At 38.0% G+C, this 12,737-nt stretch overlaps 1 protein-coding gene across 1 annotated transcript in view; it reads left to right on the plus strand.

Moving 5' to 3' along the window:
- The window catches only part of LOC106870056 (uncharacterized), a 35,651-nt gene that overhangs the window by 7,434 nt on the left and 15,480 nt on the right, over window positions 1–12,737 (plus strand). The window contains 5 exon segments of the mRNA XM_052973005.1: window positions 3,285–3,523; window positions 5,103–5,161; window positions 6,389–8,898; window positions 9,513–9,522; window positions 11,772–12,038. Of these exon segments, the coding sequence (XP_052828965.1) occupies window positions 3,285–3,523; window positions 5,103–5,161; window positions 6,389–8,898; window positions 9,513–9,522; window positions 11,772–12,038 (3,085 nt within the window).

Here is a 12,737-nt window from a genome sequence, read left to right on the forward strand (position 1 = left end):
TATATATATATATATATATATATATATATATATATATATACATATATATATATATATATTATATATGTATATATATGTTGAGGTGCCTGATTTAGCGGTTAGGGAGTTGTACTTTTGATTAATTCCAGGACACTGGGCAGTGTGTTGTGTCCTTGCACACTGCCACAGTCCACTCAGCTGGCAAAAATGAGTAAACCAGTGAAAGACCGGTGTCCCGTCCAGTGAGGAAAAATATATACACCACGAAATCTGGGAAACCGGTCTTATGAGCCAATGGCATGGGAAAGACATTTGAGCCTTTGACATACACACACACATATGTGTGTGTGTGTGTGTGTTTATCTGTATGTATACACACACACATTTATGTATAAACATACACCACTAATTTGTCTCTGTGTGCTGCAATATTTTAATACGTGTTTCAGTTCTTGCTAAGGAACCACATTTTCAAGGGTACCTTGTCAGTGAAATCAATCCCACTAGATATTTCAAAGTTGTACTTATTTGATTGATATCCATTTGTCAAATGGCTAAGTACCCTTATCGTATAAAGGAACACTACATGCCACACCAATACACATGCATCTATCTGTCTATCTGTCTGTCTATCTATCTATCTATCTATCTATCTGTCTGTCTGTCTGTCTATCTATCTTTCTATCTATCTATCTATCTATCTATCTATCTATCTATCTGTCTATCTCTCTATGTTAGTCCGTCTATCTGCCTATCTATTTTTCTATATGTGTGCATATGTGTTTGTGTGTACATTTTTGTCTTGACATCATGTGATGGATGTAAACAAGTGTCACTGTCATAGGGGTGGTGTTGTTTATTTCTATTCTTCTATGAAAATCATGTCCAGTTATGGGAAAATATTACCTGCCATAGCGCCCTCCCCAGCCAATGCCAGTGGCACATAAAAAGCACCATTCGAGTGTGGTCAATGCCAGTGCCACCTGACTGGCTCCTGTAAAAAGCACCCACTAGTGGTTGGCATTAGGAAGGGCAGCCAGTTATAGAAACCATACCAAAACAGACAACTGGAGCCTGGTGCAACTGTCAGCTCCTTTCAAACCATCCAACCCATGCTAGCATGGAAAAATGGATGTTAAATGATGATGATGATGTGTGTGTATCATCATCATCATCATTATCTTTAGCAGCAGCATCATTTGTTTAGCATCCACTTTCCCATGCTTGCTTACTCAAGTAAGAGAGCAGTTATTTAGGCAGAATTTCTAGGGCTGGATGCCCTTTCTGTTGCCAACCCTTACCTGTTTCCAAGCAAGGTAATATTTTCCCATAACCGGATATATTTTGAAGACTGGAAATGAATAATAGTCATTTACAATGATCATGTGATGGCAAGACTAGGAGACAGGTCTTCGCAAACAAAGTTCAGTGTCCAATGAAGTAAAGATATGAATAAGTGAGCTGGCTACACCCTTGGCAGATTATGGTCTCACTTACTTGCGAAAAACTGTTGGGGCATGTGAAATCGAAATCATAATTGAACCGTGTTCAATGACTGGCACCTGTGCCAGTGGAGCACAAACAGCACTGTTGTTGATTCATTCAACTAAAAATTCTACAAAGCAGTGCCCCAGTATGGCCACAATCTAATGACTGAAACAAATAAAAGATAAAATATGAAAGGAAGATAAACATACATATCCACTATTTGTAATTCAGGCAGTATTAGATTAAAATAGCCATCTATATATCATACTCAATGTATATACCCCATTGATAGGCCAGTTTCCACAGTATGTGTCCTGAGATAACATCTCTTATGGACATACTGTGCTAAAATCACAATAAGTATTGGACGGAGATGAAAAACCTTGAAGGATTGCAATGTATCTGGTGTTCTCATTGGTTGCTGCTGCTGCTGCTACTACTTGTATCTTGCCCATATCAGTGTTAATGGCTGTTTAGTCCTAGGCCTGTCATGGTGGAGCAGTCTTAGCCATCAAAAGACACTCAAACTATGACTATATTATAATTTTTGATGTATCCTTCCTGTTTAGAGGAAGATTTGGCTGTTATTTCTAGTAGGACAAATGACCAAGCAGAGGCTCCGTTGCTTACTAGTTGTTGTTCTTGTTGTTGTCATTGTCCTGCCATGGTGACATGCATTTTTGTTCTGTGACTGGTTGCCATGGTGATCAGTTTTGCTCTGTGATTGGTTGCCATGGCAATCTGCATTGCTCTGAGATTGAATTTCAGTGGTGGTTGTGGTGGCGGTGGGGAGTGAAAGAGAGACAGGTGAGAAGGGAAAGAGACAGGTAGTGAGGAGAGAGATGTAGGGAAGGAAAGAAAGATAGGCTAGGTGGAAGGAAAGAAAGTGAATGAGGAGAAGTGGCCCCAAAACGAGACTGATATTTTAAAATTATTAAATCCAAAGGAACGAAAAGCAATGTTGACCTCAGAGTGATTTGAACTCAAGACCCACAGAGCTGAAAGCAGTACCACAGTGTATTCTGGGCAAGACTTTAACAACTTCACCAATTCATTGTCTCACTGCCGGATAACTCGACCACGCAATAGTTATGCAACCTTCCTGTGAGGATGCAGGTGTAGCCTACTTACCCATGGTACCTATTAGCAACTAAGTGGATTCAGCCAGTGAGAGTTAAGTGAAGAAGACTATACACTGCTGCTAACAGGATATGAACCGTTCACCCTGCAGCTGTGTGACACCCTGATGTTATAAACTGGTTGCTAAGGGAACCTGCGTATAGGTGTATACTTACGTTACTATGGCAACTAATATAACACTATGTAATTAGTGGCTATGACAGCCATTGCCTTGTCTATTTGGTTGCTATGGCAACAAGTGTATTACCACATGACTGGTTGCCGTGGCAACTGGTATCAACTCCCTGCAGCTTACTATGGCAACCCTCATAATTTGGTATGAGGGATGGTTCCAGAGAGTTCTGGAAGTTGTAGATTGAGCAAAGTGTGGTGTGGAGGATGAGGGATGAGGGGGATGATGTCTGTGGCACATTAGGGATGATAGGAATAGGAGTCTACATGTGTAGATATATATATATCATCATCATCATCGTTTAACATCCGCTTTCCATGCTGACATGGGTTGGATGGTTTGACTGAGGACTGGTGAGCCAGAAGGCTGCACCAGACTCCAATCTGATCTGGCAGCATCATATTGTCATTGTCCAGTTGTCTTCTCTGTCATTTTAAAATATCACTTTATACCTTTCTTCCATTCAACTTTAAAATTTATTTTTCTTTCTTTCTTTCTCATACAGGCAGCCTCCCAAAAAGCAACAGCATCGATTGATTTCATGTTCTCCAGAACGATGTGGATTGAGCAAAACCTACACGGCCTTCATCAGGGTTAAGAGCATCACCAACAAAGTGCCATCAGGATTCCAAAGGGTTCTGACACAACAACAAGGAAAAAGGAGAAACCAATGGAACCGTGAATATACTTGTGTGCTCTTCATCTGTAAATCTGCTGGGCTGCAATCAAGGCCAGCTTTGTTGGGTAATACTTAGGGCTGGGGATTTTAGAAGGAACTTGGAAAAAATTACCAAATAACCAACACAATAACAAACAAATATGACCAACAAAGTTGTGAACGTGTGTAGATTTACTTGTGAACATCTGTGAACATCCTTTGTGAACATCTTGTGGACACCTTGTGAACATCTGTAGATTTACAACCTGACATATAGGAGGACTTTGTTTTTGTGTTGGTTTTTAGGGATTTTTTTTTTAATGTGATTTCATATTTCTGTTTAAGAACAGTAACAACAACAATAACAACACAACAACTGTATTGAGAAGAACAACAATCCACCAGACAGCTATAACGAAAAGAGCAGTCACAACAACAACAACACTATTGTCTGATGGATGGAAACTACCAGAGGAAGTCACTACAACAATAATAACAGTGACAGTGATAACTACTACTACTACCACCACCACCACCACCACTACACCTAACAGCCTACAATAGTCACAATACTCAGCAATGACCACAGCTTCACCAAATTCCTAAAGGAACAAAGATCAGTCAGTGTAACAGCCAAAATCTTAATTAGATGTTGCTTAATTAGATCTTAATTAGATAAAGCTTTGTTACAGCAGTTTTTAATTTCATTCTTCATTTTCATTTATATATATATATATATATATATATTTTGTTTCTGTATCATTCTGTTGGTTACGACGATGAGGGTTCCAGTCGATCCGATCAACGGAACAGCCTGCTCGTGAAATTAACATGCAAGTGGCTGAGCAGACACATGTACCCTAACAAGCAGGGGGCTATCTCTTTCACTACATCAATGTTGGGAATTTTAGGTGACAACGACGAGGTTTTTCCAGGGACACTTTGATCCGAATGGATCCGCTGCCTGTGATCTCTTGTGTGTTACGTGATATCACATGGTACGCCTTTGATATAAGTATTGGTGTGTGTGTATATAGATACAGATATTGATGTGTAGATATATATATATATATATATATATATATATATGATTGTATAAAACATAAAACTGTGTGAGATATTTACAGTTATTATTCAACAGTAAATGAGGGCCATATACAGTGAAGATATCAAGTTATCACATGCATGAAACGTTTTGGCTTCATGTGAATAAAGATTTCTTCACTGTAGCACCTGAATGTGGGACTGAACTTTCAATCTTGTTCCCTGATTCGTTATTACAGTATTCACCCATCATTCACTTCGTCAACACTGAGTAGAATAAACAAAATGAAACTCAGTTGCCCGCTAGATTTGAACCAGCTTCCTTTTGGTTCCAATCTGTAATTATGATTTAACCATGAGCTTAAACATGTAACTATTCCTCAGCCTACCTTCATATTAATGTGAGGTCATATTTACGATGGTGATGATGATGATGATGGTAATGAGACAACAACATTGATGATGATGATGATGATGGGGATAACGGGGGTGGTATCAGTAGCGTTGAAGGGAAGGGTGAAAGTAGACAGGCGGCCATTTATAAAAGACATTGGGTTTTGATAGACCGACTGATATTTGTTCAAATTGGGACGACTCAGAAGAAACCACCAACATTATAACAACAACAACAATAACAACAACAACAATAACAACAACAACAAAAACAACAACAACAAAAACAACTACACCTATCTTGACCATCGTTACAAAAACACCACAGCCATCACGACACCACTACCACCACCATCACTTGCTACATCAGCAACAACAACATTGCTTCATCCAGAACAGTGATTCTCAACGATATTTTTAACTTATGAAACCCTTCGATTCCTGTTCTACTCGGATGGTCCCTCATAACCATTCCATGTTTAAACAATCCTATCATATTTTGATAACCAAATATTATTAGGAATTGTCTTTTAAAAAAAATTGTTAATATTTGGTGTATCGAAGAAGTATAACCAATTCACTACAGATAAATCTTAACAACAAAATCTCATATGGACCCCTAAGGGCCATATGAGCTCCAGTTAAGAACCTCTGAACTAGAAAGACAATAATATGGAATGTTTACTTCTGTAACTCAGATATCATATTTTTAGAGAGTCTGGAAGATCACACACACACACACACTTTCTCTCACTCATTCTCTCTCCCTTTATATATATATATATATATATATATATATATATATATATATATATATACACATACATATACATACATATATATATATATATACACATATACATACATCAGTTGTTCTCATAACTTTTGACCCTGACACTAACACCAAATATTCCACAAGCCAAAATGAGGGAACCCCTATGTGATCAGACGACTTGCTAAAAATAACAACTTGCACACTGCCATCTTAACTAAAAGAACATACTGGACAAAAGTTCATGGCCTGAAGGAAAAAAAAGAATTAAAACAATAAAGAAATAATGGAATGCTGGTCATCGTTGGAATGGCTTTGATCATCAACCTGCTGGATCAAGGCTGACAGGGGTCAAACAGCCAAACACCAGACAACTTTCAAAGGAAAGAAGACATTTTTTCAAATCTATATTTTCTATATATAATTAATTATTCTCCTCGTTAACATATTTTCTCAAGCAAAGGATTTCAAGATCATAAATTTCTAACATTTCTTTTATCATCGACGACCTTTCGTTTTGATGGCCTTTCTTGTGGAATAACCCTTTAGACATTTTTCTGATTTGCTTTTTACCACTACAACAACTACTACTACTACTACTACTACTACTACTACTACTACTACTACTGCAACGACAATAGTAACATAACAGAAAGAAGAAGAAAGAAAAAAATGCAATAAAAAGAATATTGTTTATTTTATTGCAAGTGAAGCAAAAATCTTTTAAAAAATCTTTTAAAATTGTGATTGTTTGATAATAGCCATCAAAATGAGTATGTACCCGATACAGCCAGCGTACCCCAGTATGGGGGACCACTCCTCTATATACAACCAATCCATGTATTCGAATCAAAGCACCCATTTGAAAGAGACTGACAAGAACAGCCCATCGCAGGGTGCTAAAGGCTTCCGACAGCCCGATATTCCCCGGAAACATTTCAGCGAAGAAAACGTGCCCCTTATTAACAATGCTGGATCAAGCCAAGAAGAGATTGAGGTGCCATCCCTTAACACCAGTACCACCAACACTCTACCTCCTGTGGCACCTAACAACCAAGACAAAGAACTAACCTGTGCTTTTTGTAAAAAGGTTTTCCCCAACTCATTTATCTTACGTACACACGAACGCATTCACATGGGTGTGCGACCATTTGCCTGTTCCTTTTGTAACAAGGAATTTTTCCAGTTAGTCGACTTAAAGACGCACTACTGCACGCACAGCCATGCCACCAATAACATGGCACTGTCTGCAACTCAGAAGGCTTACCAATGTTCAGTGTGTAACCGAAGCTTTGCTCATAGAGGTAACCTGAAGCTTCATCTGAGGATGCATTCAGGGGACAAACCGTTTGCTTGTGATGTCTGTGGCAAGACTTTCGCTCAGAAAAACAGCCTTACCGATCATAAAAGAGTGCATACAGGAGATTTGTTCTTCTGCCAGTTCTGCCAGAAAGCATTTTGTAACCAGTTTTTCTTGCAGAACCATGAGAGAGCACACACAGGGGAGAAACCTTTTCATTGTGATTTCTGTGATAAAGCGTTTTCTCAGAGAGGTAACTTGAAGACACATCTCAGAACACACACAGGAGAGAAGAACTTTGTCTGCGATGCCTGTGGTAAAGCATTCTCTCAAAAGAACTGCCTGACTGACCACAAACGGCTACACACTGGTGACCTCTTCTACTGTCAGTACTGTAAAAAAGGATTCTGCAATCAGTTTTTCTTAAAGATTCATGAAAAAGTACACACGGGAGATTTATATTATTGCAACTACTGCAAAAAAGGGTTTCCCAATCAGTTTTTCCTGGAAAACCACACCAGGTCTCATACTGGAGAGAAACCGTTCCGGTGTTTGTTTTGTCCGCAAGTTTTTTCACAACGTGGCAATTTAAAAACTCATCTACGAACGCACACGGGGGAGAAACCATTCCAGTGTGAAGTTTGTGGCAAGGGTTTTGCACAAAAGACTAATTTAAATGACCACAAAAGACTCCATACTGGAGAGCTTTACTATTGTAACTACTGCAAAAAACCATTTTGTAATAAATTCTTCTTAAAAATTCATGAGCGCATACACACAGGGGATTTATTTTACTGCTCTTATTGTAAAAAAGGCTTCACAAATGAGTTCTTCCTGAAAAACCATCTCAGAGTACACACAGGAGAGAAACCATTTCAATGTGAATTTTGCAATCAAACATTTGCGCAACGAGGCAATTTGAAGCAACATTTACGAAAACACACAGGGGAGAAACCATTTAATTGTGAACTTTGTGGCAAATGTTTCTCTCAGCGAAACAATTTAACTGACCATAAACGTGTGCATACTGGAGAACTCTTCTTCTGTAGCTTCTGTAAGAAGCCATTTTGCAACCAGTTTTTCCTAAAAAATCATGAAAGAGCTCACACTGGAGAAAGACCGTTCGAATGCAACTTCTGCAAGAAAACTTTCTCTCAGAGAGGTAATCTTAAGTTACATCTAAGGACACACACTGGAGAAAAGCCTTTTACCTGTAGTGTATGCGACAAGTCCTTCACGCAACGGAATAGTCTCATAGATCACCAACGTATTCACAGCGGAGATCTATACTTTTGCGGAATTTGTAAGAAGGGCTTCTGTAACCAGTTTTTCTTGAAAACTCACGAGAAAACCCATGGAATTGTAGAGGATAGCCATTCAAAACAGATTAGTTGTGAGTTTTGTGGCGAGGTTTTTGCACAGCAAAGTGAGTTGAAGGTACACATACAAACTCATACACCAGCGGAGAAACGCTACAGCTGCCAGATTTGTGGGGAGCAGTTTTTACACAGGGTTTCATTAACAAACCATAAATGTCCAGCAGCAAGCAGCAACTCGAACAGCTGCAGGATGTACTCAAAACTGCCCCAACAGACCGTGGAGCCAAGCAGCTCGAACATAACAAACGACAAGACTGTATATAATTCGTCTCCTTCGTCATGTGATTCTTTAGCTCATGTCAAGGATATTGTTAGCACACAGAAAATCAGCTCGTTGAAAAACAATAGTAGATCTTGTACAACGGTCCAACAGGAGTCACACCGAGATACACAAGTCCCTCCTGTGCGACCGCAGCCATCACCAGCTTCTTCTTCATCATACTTGCATGGCATGCCTCATATTTGGGAAAATAACTACCTCTGGTCACGAGGTTACCCCATGCCACCCTTGTTAGGCTCAAGTTGGGCAGCAAATGTGCCCAGCGGTGTCTCCTGTGGTCCAAAACAAACAAAGTAAAGGACATCTGTATTAATTAGTTCTCCCTATAACAACACTGATCATATATCTACATTAACGAGTACTCTCTCTTCCATTAACTAAACACAAAAAGGACAACCCCCCCCCTTTTATCAATGACTGCTTCCTCGTTCAGGGCTAAACACCCTTGAGATACGTTAACGAGCACACCCTTATCTGTACTAATTAAAACAATGAGTGTTACTGTCATCAAAGCTAACATTGCACCTTATTACAGAGTACTCTATCAAAATTAACAAATCCTGTATTAAATAGACACTCCCTGTATGAAAACACTGTGTAAATTAATTAATGCTCCCTGCTCCCTCCCCCCATACACCAAATGACATTAACGAACGAAGACATGGAAGAAACTATGTAATAACTTACAGACATATTCTCTCGCCACTTGGACCATTTTATTTTAGGTATGTCCTATGTACAGTGACTACAAATGTCTCCTCTCCCCTGTCAATGAAGTGAGCCTTGTCCAAAATAGAGTTGAACAGGTCACTTATTTTTGTTGTGTTATCATCTTTTATTTTTTTGTGCGTGTTTTTGTTTTTGTTTTGTTTTTTCTCTTCTAATTAGTTAATTCCTTCATTTGTAGATTACCATTCGTTAGGAACATTAATCAAATATTTGTTGTTATTAATCAGATATTTGTTATTATTGCTAATATTATAATTATTATTGCTGCTGAAGGTCGGGGCTGAGCTGGCAGAACCCTCAAAGAGTTGGACAAAATGCTTTGCAGCATTTCTTCCAAATCATTCTGTTCTGAGTTCAATTCCCACCAAGGTCAACTTTGCTTTTCATCCTTTTGGGGGTCAATAAAATAAAGTACCACTCAACTACAGGGGTCAATGTAATCAAGCTGCAACCTCTCACTAAAATTGCTGGCCTTGTGCCAAAATTAGAAAGGATTACTGTTATTATTATTATTATTATTATTAAGGAGCTAAGCTATCAGAATTGTTAGCATATTGGACGAAATGCTTAGCAGCATTTCTTCCAAATCATTATGTTCTGGATTCAAATCCTCCTGAGGTCAACTCTGCCTTTCATCCTTTTGGGGGTCGATAAAATAAAGTACCAACCAAATACTGAGGTTTATGTATTCGACTTGCTCTCTCGTCCCCTAAAAAAATTTCTGGCCTTGTGCCAAAAATTTGAAACGGCTATTATTATTATTATTATTAGCATGTTGGGAAAAATGGTTTGTGGCATTTTGTCCCTCTTTGTTCTGAGTTCAAATTCCGCCGAGGTAGACTTTGCCTTTCATCCTTTCGAGGTCAATAAATTAAGTACCAGTGAAACACTGGGGTCGATGTAATTGACTAGTCCCTTGCCCCCAAATTTCAGGCTTTGTGCCTTTATTTTCAATGTAACGTGTGCCCCTCTGAGGCACAATAGCACTTGTATATGGGATTGAACTTGCAGTGTTATAGTTTGTATAAGTGCATCATAACATCTTGATCAGTTTAGGAAGTATATGAGGGAGAGAATGACTACTCAATCAGCAGTATTGATCTCAGCATTGAACACCTCTAAATCCCTCCAATGATTATTCAACCTACAAGAAATAGCTATGAAACAGTCCTCAAATTCCAAGTACCACCCTAAAACACTGAAGCATACATTGTATGATGTAGTCTTAGATATACTAAAACATGATGGCCATTGTTGGAATGTCCTTCACCAAAAGTCGAATAGACAACAATAGTAACTTCAGTAGTCATGAGCCAATGAAGGAAACCTCTAGGTGGTCACTTAATCTGCTAGAAACAACAACCAAATTTCTCACAAAACACTGCCTACTGTTTCTTTATAAAGAAACATTGAATGATGTAGTCTTAGATATGCTATGCCTGTAATAAAAAAAAAAATAGGGAAAAAATCCCATGGTATGGTCAAAGCTGTAACATCCTTGGCCATTGGTTGGAGCAGAGGTGAAGGTAGCGCAATAATAATTTCGGTCTTTAGATTCAGTAATATCTTTAAAATAAGGACTATGTATTTTAACTCCCTCCATTTCTGCATAAACAGGATGACCACCACTACATCATCACTGATTGTGTAATGAGAACTCATCCCTTACCTCATTCTTCCTCTTCCTTTGTGATTGACCAGGATCACACCACCCTCAACATGGGCCTAAGGTTATTGGCCCTTGCCCTCAACAGAGCAGACCACAACTTCATGAATGTCATATGTTATATGACTTACTGCCATTTGTTATATCATCATATCACATCATATCACAATGTGATATCACATCATTGCACTGTCTTAGTGTCACATATCATATTGTCACATTGTCATACTGCCACATATCACATGTCACACGGTCATATCACAATGCATCACAATGTCATATGTGACGTCATATTGTAAGGCAACAAAGTGGCAAGCTGACACAATCTTAAGCCCACTGTGCAAAATGCTTAGTGGCATTCATTCATTTTTATTTTCTGAGTTCAAATTCCACTTGATTTTGCCTTTCATCCTTTCGGGGTCAATATTATAAGTACCAGCTGAGTGCTGGGGTCGATGTAGGCAACTTACACCCTGCAAAATTGCAGGCCTTGTGCCAAAATTTGAAATCTCTGTTGTATCATATGCTAAAAAAAAAAACAGTCTGCTTTTTTATTCCCTAAACTATATTTAAGGATAGTATCAAAGGGGAATTAAAATGACAGTTTCTCTTCCCTGAATATGTCACAAAAGGGGACCCAGTTGTCAGTATTACTTTTGGGGTAAGCACTAGGTCTCCAAATATACAGCAAGACAGAACCAAATTACATTCAGGCTCTGGAGGCGAAAGGGTCTTTCAATATTCAAGAATGGTCGTTTTTCGTTTTTTTAGGGAAGAATCCAGCAGGACCCCCCTTTGACTCTTTGCCTACCTCAGACCAATGTAGCAATCAAACCCCTACTTCTCATGCAACCTAGTGAACAGGACTTCCTCACTACAGCAATGGGTTTCTTCTCTTCAATGGGAGAAAAGGTGTGGGATGAAGGTGCAGAGCTAATAACCCTGACTCTGGTACTGTTGACCCCTAAATTAAAGGTGCAATTCAATGTGTTGCTACAACAAACAGCCTTTCTGAAACAAATGAACATAGAAGAAACAGTATGTATATACATGTGTGTGTGTGTATATATATATACATATATATATCTGTACACCACCTCAAACACTTTATACATATATATATGTGTGTGTGTAGGGTATATATACATGCATATATATATGTATGTATGCATGTATGTATACATAAACATGTATGTATACATTTATATATATATATATGAATGAAGAAAAGTGTTTCTTTCTTGTATCCGACTCATTCTATTCTCTGTTGTTAAACACACACACATATCCTCATTTATGGTGTGTATATATATATATATATGTATATATATAAATATATATGTTAGTGTGTATTTGTGCGTATATATATATATATTCACATGTGCATATGTTACACACGTACACTTGTATATATAAATGTGTGTGTGTGTGTGTGTCTATATATATGTATATATATTCATATGTATATGCATGTGTATTTACACATAGACTTATATATATATATATATATATATATATATATGTGTGTGTGTGTGTGTATTTTTGTATGTATATATAAATACCCATTATTATTATGTTTGAGAGATTTTCAAAGAATGTCTATATGTTTGTCTATGCACGTGTGTGTGTGTGTGTGTATGTACATACACATCCACACATTTATATATGTATGTGTGTATAGAGTATGCCTAAATATATATAAATATATATATATAAATATATATATATATATATATA

Source organism: Octopus bimaculoides, chromosome 14 (genome assembly GCF_001194135.2).
Source record: "Octopus bimaculoides isolate UCB-OBI-ISO-001 chromosome 14, ASM119413v2, whole genome shotgun sequence".
NCBI classification, from domain to species: Eukaryota; Metazoa; Mollusca; class Cephalopoda; order Octopoda; family Octopodidae; genus Octopus; species Octopus bimaculoides.